General features: G+C 34.8%; 1 protein-coding gene and 1 pseudogene across 1 annotated transcript; both read right to left on the reverse strand.

The window, feature by feature from the left end:
* Window positions 1-3,866: 3,866 nt before the first annotated feature.
* On the reverse strand, window positions 3,867-5,189 carry LOC130729519 (F-box/kelch-repeat protein At3g23880-like). Its single transcript, XM_057581293.1, has one exon. It carries the CDS (start codon window positions 4,490-4,492, stop codon window positions 3,932-3,934), a length of 561 nt encoding a protein of 186 aa, XP_057437276.1. The 5' UTR covers window positions 4,493-5,189; the 3' UTR covers window positions 3,867-3,931.
* Window positions 5,190-8,953: 3,764 nt separating this feature from the next.
* On the reverse strand, window positions 8,954-12,311 carry LOC130720329 (serpin-ZX-like; annotated as a pseudogene).
* Between the last annotated feature and the right edge of the window lie 6,472 nt (window positions 12,312-18,783).

Consider the following 18,783-nt stretch of genomic DNA (forward strand, 5'->3'; position numbering starts at 1 on the left):
ACACACATCACTTTTTTTTTGAAAGTATACACACATCACTTTTACTTGCATTTGTTGTAGTGCGATTTATCATTTTTAATTATAATATGATTTAATTTACTATCTTACGTGAGCGAGAGGCAATCTTTTTCTTTTATTATTCGAAAGGGAGATATAAAAATAAAGGGGATAAGGAAATGTGATGTGAAACGTTACAAATTTTGAGTTCAATAATTAAGGGATAAAGATGTGTTCACATTAATTTCATTTCAACACACATATAGTAAAATAACGTTAAATTCAAAAAAAAAAAATAGTAAAATAACGTTACCACGTCGTTAGTGCAAGCTAGGGTAGGTGAAAACATATTGTCTGACTATGCTCTTGACGGAAGATGGGATGATAAAAGAATGGATTAGTAGACTGTAGAGACCATGTGAAAAACTTTTATTTTTTAATTAAAAACAATTCAACTTATGGAAGCATGTAACTGCAAGAGTGATACCAGTTATGAGGCTTAGCGTTAGCTCTGACTTTAATTAGTGTTGGCTTAACCAATGTGACACTGTTACAAACAAGGACAGGGGGAGGGGGGGACACATGGGTGTCATGCCCCATAGCTTCTTAATTTGTATTTATATTTTTTTCGAAAGTAAAATATATATAAATATAGAGACGAAGAAAATGTTCAGGAAATATATCTCCTCAATAGAGGAAAACTCTAGCAAGAAACCAACAAGAACCTATCTAAAAGAAGAAACAAGTGATTTTTATTTTTCTACCTATAATATATGAGCTTTAAAAATATCCTATAATCTCTGTATGTATGTATATTATTTGATTTTTGGCGCCTCTTTAATCTTGGATTCTTGGCCTTTTTTAAATATCAAATTCCTAGTCCGCCACTTGTTGGATACATCAAAAATTCAAAATAAATGTTTATATGCAGTATGTCTCTACAATTTGTGTATGTTTTATGGGCCCTAAATATTGTCGGTTAGGCCAACACTAATGTAAAATGTAACATTGCATCCACATTTTTCTCCCAAAAGCTGAAGTAGTTTTATTAAAGGGATAAACACTAGAGAATAAATTCTCAAGTGGGGAATTATTAGAAATAATAATATAAAATTATTTATGTGATTCTTACCCAAAACAACTTAAACTTTTGGGAGAATTTACTCCTCATATGGAATGGAGTTTATATGACAAATCAATCTAGTTTGATCTCTACCGCCCTCAATTCTTCTAATAAAAAATGAATTAAAGCATATGGTAGGGGGTTTGTGCATTTTCCACTCTTCGAGCTCAAACCGGTGAACAAAAACCTTTTTAGCGGGCAATAAATATCGCTTTTCACGGCAATAAAAATGGCTGTTATGATGTTTACCGGCGCCTTCATTTCTGCCAGTGCATCGGGGTCGCTAAAGGCTTTGTTGACAAATATCCCGGCCGCCGGTAAAGACCTCCTGAATGGCCGGGGAAAATAATCGCCTTGCAGCAGCCATTCTTTCCGGCATTTCTTATTGCCGCTAAAACATACTTTTTAGAATGAACAATTGACCCTTTGTAAAACACTTTTTGGGGAAATTGCTTTCATAGCTGTCAGAAAACTTAAAAATTACACTTGCACAGTTGCAGCCCTACATAAAACTTGCACATCCACCAGTGCCCTTACCATTCAATTCATTAGCATATTCAAGAATAAGTTCCACTAAAATGAGATGCAATTTATGACAATAAAAGCATTAGAATCTAATATCTCACATTATATATTTTCATTAAAAGTACACTATCTCACATAACTCAAATATTCTGAAGGAAGAATAGAAATGCACCTAAGCACTAGCTTGCGAGTAGCAGATTTTTTTACTTTGTATTATTGTATTACCTCTATTGAGTTCTTAAATCTTTTTGTTGGGTTCTCCAGTTTTCTGCTTCTTTCCTCATCTACAGGTTCAGCAGCCATAATTTCATACTTCCTCTTATCCATCATTTCTAGGAAATCCTAACAAAAAGAAGAGCACTGCATCCAATCCATAATTAGTTACCTCTTGCTTATTGGTCATCCTGTTGCTCTTTAACAACACTATCTTCTTCTTTGATTTTAGTAGGGAGGACGATGAATGACAATGCAGAAAAATCAAAAGAATAATAATATTTTCCATGTCACAGTACTATTCACTCTATACCTGCACTGTATAACATATATATACCTTTGCTGCTGCAATATCAAGGGATTTGACACTTAATGAATTGGCCATTCTTGGTTTTTTCCGCATCAATCATGCAACCAAGGTAATCAACACAAAATTGAGTGTTAACCATATTGTGTAGGTTAATGCAGAAGGAAAAGAACTTAAAGGTGTACAGAATAGGTATAGAGATGAAGAAAATGTTGAAAGGGTATGAAGAGAAAAAGTTAAGAGTTGCAACTTGCAAGTCACAATCAGGTGATTCCATAGAAGCTAAGCAAACATATCTAGACCCAATCATTTCCACCCACCAGAAACAAAATAGTTAATCGTTTTTTAAACTATATTAACATAAATGGAAGCCAACTTAAGTTGATCGAGGAGCATTAGTTTATATATTCCAAGGCTTAACTTTAGTAAACACGATCATGCCTTCACTACTTGATCCTTACTTGAATTTGGTTAACATTAAGCAACCTCCAGCTACTTTAGAAAGGATAACAATTCAAAGAATTAAAATGACTGAAAATTTATTACTTATATTATTATAAATTTGTTTGGAAGCAAGACCAGCCATAAGTGCTGCAGCAGCAGGCCTGCATTTTTTCTTCTATAAAACTAATTGTTCAGTTGACGAGTAGCAACAACGTTATTCCCACAAGAATATAAGTAGCTTGCTTTCCTGTTTATTATAAACATTTGGTGGGTAGGCTTAGGCTAGTCCGATCTAATTAAGGGACAAGCATGTATCTGGAACTCCAATAATCTGCTAATGAATCTGAACAATAAAATTTTGCTCTTCTTATTATTTACACATGGTTCTTCTCTCAAAATCACAAAGACAGGTTCACTTAAAAGTCTGTTGCACAAGAGGTTTGCATATATAGGCTAATGAATCTGAACAATAATAACCCTAATCTATTTTCTTCTTTAGTAATGTCAACAAAAATATAAGTTACCTTCTGCAAAGCAATACTCTGATTTATCCATTTATCCTCCACTTTGCTCTCCTGCTCTACAATTTTGGTATGGAGTTCCTTTTCATTCTCTAGAAATGAAGTTGGAGTTTCCAAAGCATTGAACTTTGACTGTTTCTTACCCTGCCATAAACAATCCTTTTCACTAACATGTCCACTTCAATTGTCACAGCTACAAGTAAAATTAGTTTTATCCTATGATCGAAAATACAGAACATTGGAAAATCATAGATAGTAGATGACATTATATGAAGTATTAGAGAAAAAAGCATTTGAGAATGTACAGAGTAGCAACTAGGATGCTTTGAGAGAATATGATAACAAAACTAATATAATGATAACCTTATCCCCTATGACAATATGCTAATGATATAGATATAGCAATTTCTTTTATGGTTAGCTTTTATAAAAACATTTTCTAATGATATAAGTATCTCAAAGATGTTCAACAAAAAAAAGGTGTAAGCTCAAGTATCAAACGACAATTTTTTTCATTCATACACTATGAAGAGGTGTTCCACACTTGTTTCAGTCTATGACCATGACAAGTGTGTTATACAAGTGTCTGCGACTGCATATAAGTGATCCCGCTTCATAGTAAAATACATCGCCATAAAAAACTAACATCAGAATACATAAATGCCAAAAAAGAACTCATATAATGGTATGCAAGGAGAAAATGGATAAAAAAAATTACAAATATCTAATTGAAGAATGAACATAAAGTGTAGTTGATATATTCCGAGGAATGTTATCCAAAAGTGCAAAAGCACACATAATCTACCAAGGTGAAATCAAACTCTCCATCTCAACATATATATCTTTAATCACAAGACGCCTGTGTTTCATCAAACCAATTTTTTTTTCAAGACGAGACCTCCTAAAAGTGTCATTTTTGTGACTATAAACATATACATTCCGACAACCAGGGTAGACCAGTGATTCATCATTCTCCAGAACACAAAGTAAGTGGTGCTTCCTAAACCGATACCAGTCTAAAGGCACACGAGATAAGAAGTTTGATGAAAAACTGAACAATTTAGTCCATGACTCACTATTCCCATACTCCTTCATAACCCAAAAATCTGAATTAGCAAGTATGCACAAACAATCTCTCGTGACATCCAAGATCTTGTAATCCACCTCAATTCCATAATCAGGTTGCAAAAATTCTTCATAAGTCTCCTTCCCCAAATCAAGAGAAAAAATACCCGCCGTATCGCGTGCCAACCAATTAACAGCATTACTCACAAAATTCCCACCATCACTACCACGTTGATAGGGGACACCAGGGAAATCCTCAATCTTTCTCCAAGAATTGGAGCCCAAAGTATGAACCATGACACAAGTTTGAGTGACATGAGTTAGAGTTTCGCAACCGCGTGCCCAACATTTAGAAAAAAAATATCACAACCACCTTGAAACTCTGAGAGAGATGATCGTAACCAAACCCGCACGTAAGAATCGAATATGACTCTAGGTCTTGTTCCAAAAGCGGTAATTCCCAGAATTTCCGAGTAGAAGGGTTCCATACGAAAAAGTTAAGACCAAATTCGCAGATGAACTTCCAACAACAGATGATGCCATCGCAGGAGCCAACGACTGAATATTCACGGTGGTGTTTCAACGGATGATGTGTGCCAATGGTGGTCGCAGCCGCCTTGAGAACGGAGGGGAGTGGGTACGACATGAAATTGATATTATGTGAGCGGTGTTCGCTGAACCTTACGAGGAGGATGCGGCGGTTGAGACGGCGAAGGTGCCTTCTGGCGAATTTGGGATCGGAAATTAGGGCGTTCCAGGACTTGCAGACGCAGCGGAGTTGCGAGAGGAACTTCACCGGAAGCCTGATTATGATTTCTTCCACGATCTCGATCGGAAGGATTGGCGGATGTAGGTCGCAGGGTGGGTTGGGGGTGGAACAGAGTGAAGGTGAGGTTGGTGATGAAACGGTGGAGGTTGGCGCCATTAGTGTTTTTAGAAGACGTAATGATAACCTAATCCCCTTGATAGTTGCTATACTCTTTCTGCCTTCAATATTTTTTCCAATTTCATTTATAATAAGACTCATGGGTCAAGGCCGGGGGAAGACGCTAAGGAGATCTTGAACACCACATCTTAACCCAAAATCTTAAAGCATTAGGTTTTATGCATCCATTTCCTTATAAATTCTCCCTCTTACCCTGACTTCTCTGATGTGGGACTTGACTCTAACACTTAATTTCAACAAATAGATTCTACTCACCACCAGTTCTAAAAAGGGTAAGTTGGAACTCCTCTGACATACAAATATCATGAAGAGTTTAGCACTTTTATAATTGATGTTTCATCAAAAGGCTACTAAATTATGATGACATTCAGTAATATAAGCAAATCATGGCAAGTTGTAACATATCACAAAGTTCTAATTTCAGCAACAAATTAAACACATTATATCTACCAAAAGTAGTGCAAAATTTGATTTTCCAATGATCATCGTAATTTATGAAGAACTTGTTCTAGGGAGAGAAGTTACCTTGGTGATTTTGAGTTTGTTGAAGACATCTTGAAGGACCTTGTTGTTCTGAATCATCCTCTATTCATTCCTACCATAATCCAGGGATGAACGATGTCGAGAAGCTGACATCAAACCGTTGTGGAAAAATCTTGAATGTTGGAATCGAATAAGCACGCAATTGCAATCTGAACAAAGAGCGTTGGCGAATCAAAACACAGAGATTTCAAATCCAGAAGCTAGATTGAGGATTGGGGAACGTGAATCAAAGAGTGGAAATTTTGGATCAAAGCCCTAGATTGAGGATCGAGGAACGAGAAACTAAATTGGAGTGGAGATTTGGGATCGAGAAACTTACCTTCCGCAATTTCTGAGAGAGAAACAGAGAGATCTCTCTCCTTCACACGAATCTTCAGGATTCAGGGAATGGTGGTGGCGACTTCATCACAGGTTCCACGAGTGAATAAGGTGGGAAACAAGGAAAAGCAAGGTCGCGAACGTGGGTCTTTGATCCGATGCGGCTTTAACCTCTAATTGTCGGTATTGATGAATCATTACCGACAACTTTCTACTTAACACAATGTTTTTAATTTTGTGATTAACTTAACGACAATAACCTTGTTGTCGTTATACAATCGTCGCTAAAGCAAGTGAGATAGCTTCCACTAAGGGGGAGAATGGTAATATGGTAGTAACTCGCTCTTAAGAAAGAGAATGTTGAGAATTCAAGTGAGTTATAGGCTCTCACATTGGTTAAATGTGAGTTACATATGTGACTCATATACCCAACGTTTTAGGGTTTTTGGTAGAGATGTGGTGTTCGGTTCTCTTTGTGTCTTATTTCCTTGGTCCATAGGCTCTCCCTCTCCCTGTTACTTTCGAAAATTAGATTGTGTAAATATTGGGTAGATCAGCGTTCGTATTGTGAATGGTTTGTGATGGGGTTTTATGATTATTAGTTTTTGGCATTGTGGTTATTTTTTATTTTGTGGGGTGCTTTTCTATATGAGGTGAGGATGCTCTAATGGATTTGAGTTTATCGTATATGTTAGGAATCAATTATTCTAAAAGTTTAAACTGTTGGGTAAGAGTCACATCAGTTGTTTTATATTATCATTTTTAACATGTTCCTTCATGCAAGAGTCCGTTTGAATTTACTACACTACAAACTTTCGATACAAGTTTTTGTCACTATAGTCACACCAACCATCAACTCTGGTACAACTTGTTGGAAAGACAAGGAAAAGTCCATCCGCATAATCACACCGTTAGGAAGACTTTCGTTATACCATTTTGTTACAAAGAAAAAAGAGAGTGACGGGAGGCCACAAAAAGGGAGGGGGAGTAAAAGATGTGGCTAGGTCATAAGAAATCGGAGTTCTCCTCACATCAAGGGACATAGGCTGCAATGACTAATCCTACTATGTTACTAGGATTTTTGCATTCTCTGATATGTCTACTTTAAAAAGACATTCTGATGAGGATGAATAATAGAGATCGAGATGATCGGAGGTTAACGAAGATTGTTTGAATCCATTAACCATTATTATTTGAAATGGAAATAAAAAGCCACGCGGCTTTATTTTATTGGAAACTGGATAGCAATGAGGTAAGGAAATGGACTTTAAGTTTTTTCCTTAAAAATATGGATGTCACTTCCAATTTAGTGAGATTCACATGAATTTCAACAATTAATGAAAATAAAATAGGAAAAGGACATGCCACAAATTAGAAGCCATGCCCCAATCACAGTAGAGGACGGAAAGCAGGTTCTGTAACGTAACAAATAAGGATATACAAAATGCAGTAAAATCTTCCATGAATGGTAATCAGGGTTTGACTGACATGCAAAATCAACATCATACTTATCACAAACATCCTCATAAATTTTTCATACATCAGACTTAGGCTTATGTTACCAATAGGTCAATCCAATACTAAAAAGGATTGTGGACATAAAAGGATGGGCCTTCAGAAAGAAAAGGGTAAATACATTGACTTACAACTGAAAAATGATACAATTAAAAGTATAGAATGTTGAAAAACTAAGAATTAACTAATATTGTGTCCTCTTCTTGCTTGCCATTAAGGAGGTGAAAATCAAGTTCAAATGTGATACTATCAAACTTGTGTTTCCAATCACCCTTGAAGAGCAGTGCATTTGCAAAGATTTTGGTAGAACAATATTGATCATTAGTAAATATGGAAAATAAAACAAATATTTTCCCAAACTTAAGTATTGATCTTTACACCCTAATCTTAGTGGAGAACATGTCGAACTTGAGAGGTCCTTCATTATGTACTCAAAAGGGGACCCATCATTGATGACAGAAAATGTAAAGGGAAGAAGCTATATTTTTTTAAGGGGTTGAAGATCAGCACCATCCCCCAAACTCACAATCACAATCTCACCAGTGATTTTGCATGAAATGTTTTAAAAGAGTAATCAAAGAACTCATCAAAATGCTTGTGAAAAAAATAAATTCAGCTCAGCTTTTTCTTCTCCAGAATCCAATATCGGACTTTACTAACATATTCCTCATTTGTTTTAACATACAATTGGCAAAGTTTGTTGTAGCCCTTCAACACATATTGATCTATGTAATCTTCATATCTTTCAGAGTGCTGGAAGAGTAAGGACAATAAAGAGACTTGTATATGTCAGGGTAGCAAAGATAAGCTTGGTTAATCTGCTTAATGCTCTAGGAGGAAGAGGCTGTGTAATAAGACCATTAGTCTCTTTTTCAATCCATGAATTCACTTCACGGAGCACTTGATCACCCTTCAAAACAAGATCAAAATCGAAATTAATATTTTTTTCATAAACAATTTAATTTAATAATCCCTCCTTAATGATTATGTTTTATTAAAACTACTATCTAACTTCCTAATATACCATCTATCTACTCTATTATCAATTCTGCTCTTTTGAAATTGTAAAATTGACAAATAAATAGTCAGCTATTTTAAAATGACTATCTAAGCTTCAAACAGGTACTGTAACGTAACAAATAAAGATATACAAAATGCAGTAAAACCTTCCATGAGTGGCAATCAGGGTTTGATTGAGATGCAAAATCAACATCATACTTACAATAAACATCCTCACAAACTTTTCCTACCTCATACTTAGGCTTATGTTACCAAAGGGTTTGTTCAATACTAAAAAGAATTGAGGACATCAAAGGATGGGACTTCAGAAAGGAATCAAGGATAAATATATTGAGTTGCAGCTGAAAAATGACACCATTAAAAGTATAGAATGGTGAAAAACTAAGAATCAACTGTTTTACCTGAACCCTCCCACCTCATTGAACTCGGTATTTAGAACGAAGAAAATCTCTCCGGCTACCACGAATTCTCTGATCAAGAAGAGGAAAGGGTTGTTAGCATTTTAATTATTCCTTCCATTACAGCATAATAAAGAATATCATGAAGAGTCGTTATAACAAATCAGAAATTGAGATTGCTAACCTTCTCCGGCATGGCTACTCCATCAAGGGGATTGAGCACTTGCCCAATGAAGATGATTGTTCCGGTGAAATCTTCTCTGATCAAAAAGAGGAAAGGGTGGGTAGCACTAAAGTCTATACCAGCGGGGGGAGGTGCAAGTTGTGGTATTAGCCTAAATGTAGAAGTGTTCGCTGCTGTTGCTTCAGTGGATATTTCATTTACGTCAATGAAAGCCTTGTGAAAAATGCTTTCGACGTATAAGTTATCCAAAGGAGAATTCACCTCTGCCATATTTGTAAAATTGGCATGACGAGAGAAAGGGGAAACGACTCCAACCTCCTTGAGCACATTAGAAGCTTCAAATGTAAAAGGAATATTGAATCTTGGAATGCCTAAGGATTTAACTTGCACTTTTCGGCGAGGAAGCTTGCCTTTCAAGAAAGCAGATTGTGAAGACAACTTTTGAATTAAAGCTGGAAGTCCATCTTTTGCATCTGGAAGGAAAATGCACATGGAGAAGAGGCGTTTCCTATCTCTACCTTGTTTATAAGGAAGACGGAGGATTTTGAAACCATGAAAAGCTCTAATATACTGTGTTCTCTTCTTGCTTGTCATGCAGGGAACCTCGATAGAGGTGCCATTAAGGAGGTCAAAATCAAGTTCTGTGGTGATACCATCAAACTGGTGTTTCCAATCAGCCTTGAAGAGCAGTGCATTTGCAAAGATAAGATTGGTTAATCTGCCTAATGCCCTGGGAGGAAGAGGCTGTGTAATAAGGCCATTAGTCTCTTTTTCAATCCATGAATTCACTTCACTGAGCACTTGATCACCCTTCAAAACCAAAACCAGATCAAAATCGAAATTAGTATTATTTTCATAAACAATTTAATTTAATACTCCCTCCTTAATATAATACAAAATCATTAAGGAGGTTTCTAGAAATCTGGGTTGCTTATTTGTTGAAATTTGGGATTTCTTGATTGGTGGAGAAATCTGGGCTCATGCTTGTTTCTCAAAATTTGATGAAGAAATTTGTGTTCATGCTTTTTTGATGAAGAAATCTTGGAAATAGCTTGTTTCTCGAAATTTGATGAAGTGTGTGTGTGGGTTCATGATTAAGGATTAAAAAGTTAAGTTTAGATTAGGTCCCTTATTAAAGAAACAAATTTGATTTCCGTCCCTCATTTAAACACGTGGCGTGCCACATCAGCACCGCCGCACGCCTGGCAAGCTACATGCCAGCAAGGAATGACGAAAATCAAAACTCGCTCAAATTACAGAAACAAAAACATATTTAACCCTTAAAATTATTACGATTAAAAAATTAGTATCTAACTTCCTAATATATCAATTTCGACAACAAATAAAAAAGGCTTAAATACTCTAGGGGTCCCTGAAATTGTACCCCGTATCAAAATAAGTCCCTGAAATTTTTTTTTTCCGATTCCGGATCCCTGAAATTGTTTTTTTAATCAGAATAAGTCCCTACACATGTTTTTAGCCTATCTGGCAGATTTTTTGCTAACTCAACATTTACACATGGCTTTTTCATTTATTTTAAATACACATAGAATAAAAATAAAAAAAATTAATTAAATTTAAATCTAATTAACCTATCTACCTAAATCTAATTAAACCTAATTCCCAAAATCCCTAAATTAAAACCACTAACCAAAATTCCCAAACCAAACCAAAATCCCTAAAATCAATCTTTTCACACAAAAATACTCTGGCCACCTGCACAGAGCAACAACCTCACCACGAAACTACCATAAAAGAGCATCTCTGCCAAGAGAAACACAGAATGTGAGATCGAGAGAGAAGAATGAAACAGAGATTGCGTGAGACACACAATATGAGATCGAGAGAGAGTGAACAAAGACAAGCAGCGGCGGTGCGATTGGTCGCGTGGCTAAGGCTGTAACAGCAAGGAGCGACGACACTCATAGATTCTCTCTCGCTCTCAATGGCTGAAAGTTGGTTGCCGCTCTCTCTTGCTCTCCCTCGTTCTCTCTCAGTCTCCCAATTCAAAGCCAAATCTCAACCATCCAAACAAATCTCTGTTTTTCCTCAACAGATCTGATAGGAATTGATTCGATTTCAGATTTCGTTCATGTTGAAGATTTAGGGTTTCAGAAATTGGGGAAGTGGGAAAGAAGAAGATGAAGGAGGAGGAAGAAGTTGTGTTGTGTTTGTAGTGGGAGGTGCGGTGGAAGATGAAAACTAGAAAAGAGAGGGGTTTGAGAAGAGAGTGGTGGGGGTGATGGGCATCTGGAGATGGAGATGGAGATGAAGAGTGGAGAGAGAATCAGAGAACCCAACGCTAGTTTGTTTGTCTTCTGGTTTTTCATTCTCAATTCAACTATACTTGTGCTTGCATATGTTTGGTCCTAGGATTGTGTGTGAAAAGATTGACTTTGTTTGAGAATTAATGATTTCTGGGATTTTTTCAGAATTCATGAAGAAGATGAAGTTCATAAGAGGAGGTGATGAACATGATTAATTTCTGGGGATTCTGGGAATTAGGTTAATTAGATTTAGGTAGATAGCTTAATTAGATTTAAATTTAATTTTTTTTTTATTCCATGTGTATTTAAAATAAATGAAAAAGCCACGTGTAAATGTTGAGTCAGCAAAAAATCTGCCAGATAGGCTAAAAACATGTGTAGGGACTTATTCTGATTAAAAAAACAATTCCAGGGATCCGGAATCGGAATTTTTTTTTTCAGGGACTTATTTTGATACGGGGTACAATTTCAGGGACCCCTAGAGTATTTAAGCTAATAAAAAAACATCAGAGTAGAGTGACAAGTATATAGGAACAGAGAATGAAAGTAATTACCTCTGTCTGAAAATCAAGTGAATTGAGAACTGCATGGTAATGAGTGGCCATGAGTTGTTTAAAGGAATGTAAAAGGGAAACTGATTTATCAACCCACATTCCATTGGCAAAACACAGATGATGTGAAGCAACAACGTCGGCGCGGAGACGAGACGAGACGAGAGAAGAAGGTGGTGAGGTCGTCGACGTAGTCAAATCGGAGGAAGGAAAGAAGCACTTGGAGTGTGTGGCCTTCTGAACCGGCGACCATGACGCTAAGTGCAGCGTGGAGAGAGAACGGCGAGATTCTTCTCCAGATAATCTTGTTTTGAGAGTAAATGTTTTGTGAAGCTCAGAGCAACGTCGATTGATTTCGATTTCTCGAGTTCCATCGCCACCGCCACCGCCATTGTTGTTCTTTTTCTGAATCTCATTGTTTGAGAGACGAGGATCGAACGAGAGAGACAACACAAGGATCACAAACCCTCACTTCCCTAATTTCTGCTTTAAAAATAAACTCACACTTCTTTCTTTATATAGTGTAGTAAATAATAAGTCTTCTTTTAGATATTTTTACAACAAAATCAAATATCTAATTTTTTTTGAAAGGTATCAAATATCTAAATTCAACCAACCAGAGAATATATTTTATGATTTTGTGATCATATCTTAAAAGAGTTTAATTGATGTGTGTCATGTCACTTAGGATAAACACTTGCATTCATTTTTTTATTTTAATTAAAATAAAAATATATTTTGTGATTTGATGAAAATTTATTAGATGTTTATGTAAACAAATTTTACAATCAGGTGCACATCTCTTCAATTCATCTTAAAATTTAAATTTAAAACACCTGTCAGGGATCAAAATCATATTTACAAATTTTGTGTATCGTTTCCAATTTCACGAAGGAAATTGTATCGTATAAAAAAATCTTAATTTCTTGTGAAGAAGACATTTATCCTTTTGTAACAAGAAAAAAAAAATCCTTGTCGAGACTTTTTTTGGTACGTTGGAAAAATAAATTGCAAGGATTGATCTCCGGACCTCCTTCACCCAACTCATATGTCCCATAACACTTACTACTTGAACTATCATTTACGAGAGTAATTTAGTATGACAAAAAATAAAATCTTTTTTAAATTTTAATATCTTATCCTGGAAATTATTTATAGTTAGTCACCAAAAATATAATTAAGTGAAAAGCTTTTCAATATCATCTCATGTGCCTATGTCATACATCTTATCTCAACCCATTGGCTTAGAATCTGAAAGAAATCTTATATTAATTCTCATTGTTTGTTATCATGTGTCCGGTGCTGAACCCAAAATCCCTGTTTAAGTTAGAACAGTTTCGTGTCAATTAATCTACATACTTAGTGGTGGCATGGGGGCAATTGAAATAAAGAGGAAGAATAGAAGTGGAAACAGAGTGCACTAGGTTTACATGGTGAATGATTAACTTCATCTATAATATATATAAAAGAAGAGTTCTTGCAGCCTGGAGGGCAATTTTGTCATTCAACAATTCAATGCACTATAATCTAATTTTTAGCAAGGATATTTTAGGAAAAGTACACATTATTTCCTAAAGAATCAATCACAGCCGTATATCCTCAATCACATATTCCTTCAGGCTTCAGCCCTTTCCCCTTTCTTTCTTACGTTTCTTTTTGGTTTTTTTTCCGTTTCCACAACCTTCCGTTTTATTTTCCCTTTGCTTCCTTTGTAACTGCTCGGTTTCTTATTAGACAAATAGGGGGCCGCACAGTCGCACACACACCAGAAATAGGGAAAAGAATCGAAGAAAGAAAAAGATCGAGACGATGGCAGGAGCGACGGCAAGAGGGAGGCTCGCATGGATGTTAGGGTTTCTGAATGAGAGGAGGGGTTTGATGAAGGCTTTGATGGAGACGTTGGAGCCTTGGTATGGATCTTTTATTTCCAGATCGGACTTCATTCACCTTTTCGAAAATGGATTTCTGATTTGTAACAAATTTCTAATTTTCGTTACTGCACAGGTCACCTCCGTCAGCGAGATGAAGAATGAGTGTGGCTTCGTGGGGGAAGAGCGAGTGATAGATAGATGCACGCAGGGGGAGCGAAGATGGTGGCGGAAGGGGATTGCTCCAGCAGAGTTTCGGCACGATTTCAAGCATTATACTGTCTTCTTTTTGTCTTCAAACTTTTTAACATTAACTTATAACAGTGTGTTATGCATCTCTGTTCATGTGTTCGTTACATCTGATTTGGTTCTACATAAAATATTTTTGTTATCAATGCTCTTGACTTGAAAGATGCAAAAGCATTCAGTTGAGTAGTGATTTGTGGCTGGGGTGTAAGAAACTTCTATAATTTGCAGGTTCAAGTTTCGTGTAGTCTATGCTGGGTACAAAGAAGATTTGTTTCTGATATTAACTCTAATCTCTTTTGCTGTAGGGACAATGAAAAGGGATGGATGACCGATAGAGAAGTAGCGTTGTTCATGTAGTAGATCAAATTGTAAGCTCTTTTGATCCAATAAGTGCTTCTTCTTAGACCGTGTTATTTAGAGGTGAAATGAAAACTATCCTCAATATTTCATTTTGTTTAGATATATTCTGTGTTGCACGGGTACGGTATTGGGTACGCGGTACGCGATTTTTGAAAAAACAGGGGTACGGGTACGTTAGATATATGTATATTTTTTTAAATATAATATATAATAAAATATACATAATATTTAAATATAAATAAATTATGCAAAAAAAAAGGCAAAACGTCGTCGTTTTGAGCCAGGAAAAAAAAAGGCAAAACGTCGTCGTTTTGAGCCCAGGAACCATTTTTTTTTTTTGGAACGGGTAGGTACCGGGTACGTATCCACAGCGTATGCGTACCCGGTACGGGTACGCGGCCAAAACAGCCATACCCATGCAACAGAGGATATATTCAGCTAGCATTGAATTTCATTCATGTGAATACATGGTCAATTCTTCTCATGGTAATACTTTCTATCATGATTTGTTCCATATAGTCGTATATTGGGTCTTATTCCTTCATCACTGGATTTCAGTCTTTTCTTCTGATAAAATTTTCATCCACTTTATGAGGTTGTTCTTTGCTGGGTGCAGTTTATGTGTTTTGAACTCGCAACAATGACATATAGCAGCAGGTTTCTGACTCAAATCTGATCAGGGTGTTAATCAACAGGAGTCAAAAGCTAATGGAACCTGTAAGTTCACCTTCATACCTGTTAAATCTATTTCTTCTATTCCTTTCAATTGCATAATATTTCTAGCCCAAAAAGCAATAAGGTTGCTGCATTAAGCTCCACATATAAAAAAAATTCACTCCCAAGTAACTTAAAATGTCAGTTAATTTTACACCCCGTTAGATAACTAATATAGATTGACTGCATCAATTTTTAACCCTCATACAATCCTTCAACTTCCATTGTAACCAAATCACTTTGTCAGTTGCAATCGCTGTCAAGTATGCTGAACAAATTTTAAATTACATGCTTATAAGGAGATGCAAAGAGATGGAAGGCCGAGGGCCAATCAAAAGAAGAATATATTGGATCGATCCTTAAGAATGTTTATTTGTTAAATCCTGAAGTTTTTACTGATAAATCACATAAGTTGTTCACTTCTGGAGCCTTTTCTTTATTTTCTTGATTTGTTTTTCTGGAGCTATTGAAGCCTCTTCCTGATGTCGCTACCCAGTTATTTTCCTCAAAGCTCATGTGGCCAGTGTAAATTCGAGGTCATAATTATATATTATATATATCTTAAAGAAGTAAGAAAATCAGTTTTTTTTCCTCCTGTTAAAAATTGCATGATTTTTAATCAGTGTGGCTTCTGTTACTGTTAGAAATATCATCACTTTTAAGACATATTTTAATAAATTTGTATCATTTCTCCTTTTTGTTTTTTTATTTTAAATTACTTTTTGTTCATAGGTTACATTTTTAAAGCTCAGATTTGTAGCTTATAATTCACAATCACAAATATGCAATGCATGGTGGATTTCACAAATTAACAATATGGTGAATTTTTGCAACTTCTGTATTGAGGTATGTAGTCATGTCCTATGTGAAATAAGAGTTTAGAAACACAATAGTTTATATTTTTTTAGGAAAAAGTAATTACTATGGCAAATGTTAAAATATGGGGAGCCATCAATCTCAAGATTAAAGTTGTTATGTATAATTTGAAGTTATAAGTATAATACTCACTCATAGTTCTTCCTCTTCAACTCTTATAATTAACTAATGGTTACATAAAATTAAATTCACCCGTTACAAATTGGTCATTTTAAACTTCCCTCATCCGTTACGAATTAATTGTTTTTAATGTTTTCACACATGTTACTAATTAATCATTCTTAATATCTTTCATCTGTTACAAATTAATCACGTTTAGTTTTCCTTCACACAAATGAATCACTTATAATGTCTTATCCGTTACAAATTAATCACTTTTAATGTTTCTTCATCATCTATAGTTACTATATCTCTTAGACTCACCTAACCTCATATGACATTGATTGCTAGAGAATTACTCTCCAGTTTGTGGTCCAAGTTCACATATGGAAGGGAAATATATCATATCCTCAAATGTTATCCTCAACCAAGAAGGTAATGGTTGCATTTTTAAGCAGCTGAGGAACAGACTTGAAAGAGAAATTAGATCTAAGAAACATGAGATCCCACTGATAGAAAATGAATACTGGCATAAAAGAGGGATTGAATTAGAAAATTAAAATTTCTGCCTTCGGACCAAGATAATTGACGTTGAGAGGCTTCATCAAGTAAAACATGGTTTCTGGACAAGTGCTGAATGCCACTGAAAATAAGTAAGTGAGATGGGGTTGTGATTATAATGTCAGATCAGCCTCTTTTGTATTTTAGTTTTGGGTGGATAATATGGAGGGTGGGTTTTCTGATATTCTTATTCATTTCTTGATCTTTATTGTTATGGTGGAGATTAATTTGTCTTTTAATCTCCTATTTGAGAGGGATGTTCACAAATATTTTCTTCTTTGAATATAATTTGATATTGCTTTCTAGAAAAAAGGTGATGGTTGCATTTCAGATTTTAGCCTGACTCTGCTCATGAACTTTCCTGCAACCCCTTCTCGAGCTGCAAGTTATCGTGCTCCTGAGAATTATAATGTTGTTATTATTATTATTATTATTATTATTATTATTATTATTATTATTATTATTATTATTATAATGTTTTTAGTGAATACCTACAGTGAAGAGATGACTATGGTTCCCATTTCATATGCAACCAGAATGTTGGAAGTTACATCAGCAAGAAAAGAGTTCAATCTTAAGCTGAACTAATGAACTTCACTTCAACCAGTAGGGATATATATACATTGAGCTCTTTATTTCATTAAGAGTGTACTGTTGAGATGAATATAAAGCTAGAGTCTCTCACATTGAGAGTTGTATACTTGAACATTGTGAAGCTGAATATTTGACTGTACTATTGATAACTGAACATGCTCCACTTTAAAAAATATTCCCTTCAAATGAACCCAGGTCTCAAGCATTTCTTCCCTTTTTTTTCCCACCGTTTTACTCTTCACTATTTAAATATGAGGTTAACTTTGAAGTTGAAAACTTTCTAAAACTGATTGCCAAGGATTTTTTACTCACTAATATGTTCTATATCTGGGTTTGGTGACAGGAAATAAACTAGAATAGTTAGGTGCCTATAGGTGTGACAATGAGTTTAACTAATTTCTTCCTTTTCTTCCCTTTTTTTCACTGTTTTACTCTTCACTGTTTAAATATGATGGTTTACGTAGGGATATCTTAATCTTCAAGGAAGACATTTATAATAATGCACATCTTAACCTTCACATATTACTTGATAAAGGTTAATGGTTGTAAAAAAAAAAAAAACATACATGCGTCTGAATTGAAGGAAATAGTTTTTATTTGATAATTTTATGACATTTGAAGTATTTTTTTTTTGAAATTGACATTTGAAGATTAAAAAATGTGATTTTTGAGTGGTGGTACGTCAAAGAAAAATGAAGTGAATTCAAGGAAAAAGATTTCTAGAATTACATTTGTTTTCTATTATTCATGAAATTCATCATAGCTGATCATTATTCTTAGTTGTATTCTTAATGTAATTATACCAAATGAAAAAAATGAGAACTCTCTCTGTGTCTATTATTAAATCTTGCATGCTACTTCATATCTCTGCAATAAACTATCAAAGTATTATATTAAAAACAAAATTAAATAAATAACATTTATGATGAAAACCACAAATAAATAAAATAATTGTGCTTCTATAAAACAACACTAACACATTCATTACAGAAAAAACTTACAAATTTATTTTTCTTATGTATAAAGTTAATAACGCAAATTTAAAAAATATTCATGAAAAAAATGAATATCGTCTGTGCATCGCACGGGTCACAATACTAGAGACACGCATCGTAACGGATTAAAAATTCTCATTTGCGATAGTGATGACAATAATTTTCATAGTATTTCAAAATTAGGTTACAAAGAAGTCTTTCGCAATGCCATATGATGAATTGAAGATCTTTTTACAGGAAATCTGGAACGATACGTTCTCAGCTTTTTCTCAATGTAATTAGACCATTTGCAAAAAAAAAGAATAAAATAATTCAGTGTCTATTTTTAACACATTCGTGTTATTTCAACTCCCTGTGATAAATTATTCAATATATATAAAAAAACCATCAATCGAGCATTTAGGAAAATAACAACAACAAAAGTAAAAAATGGCAACTTTATGATTTATTTCTTTTAATACATAAAATAGCTTTAAAAGATAATACAAATTTTAAAAAAATCAAGTGGTAAGAACTAGGGGACATAAGGA

The sequence above is a fragment of the Lotus japonicus genome, chromosome 1 (assembly GCF_012489685.1).
Source record: "Lotus japonicus ecotype B-129 chromosome 1, LjGifu_v1.2".
In the NCBI taxonomy this organism is placed as follows: domain Eukaryota; kingdom Viridiplantae; phylum Streptophyta; class Magnoliopsida; order Fabales; family Fabaceae; genus Lotus; species Lotus japonicus.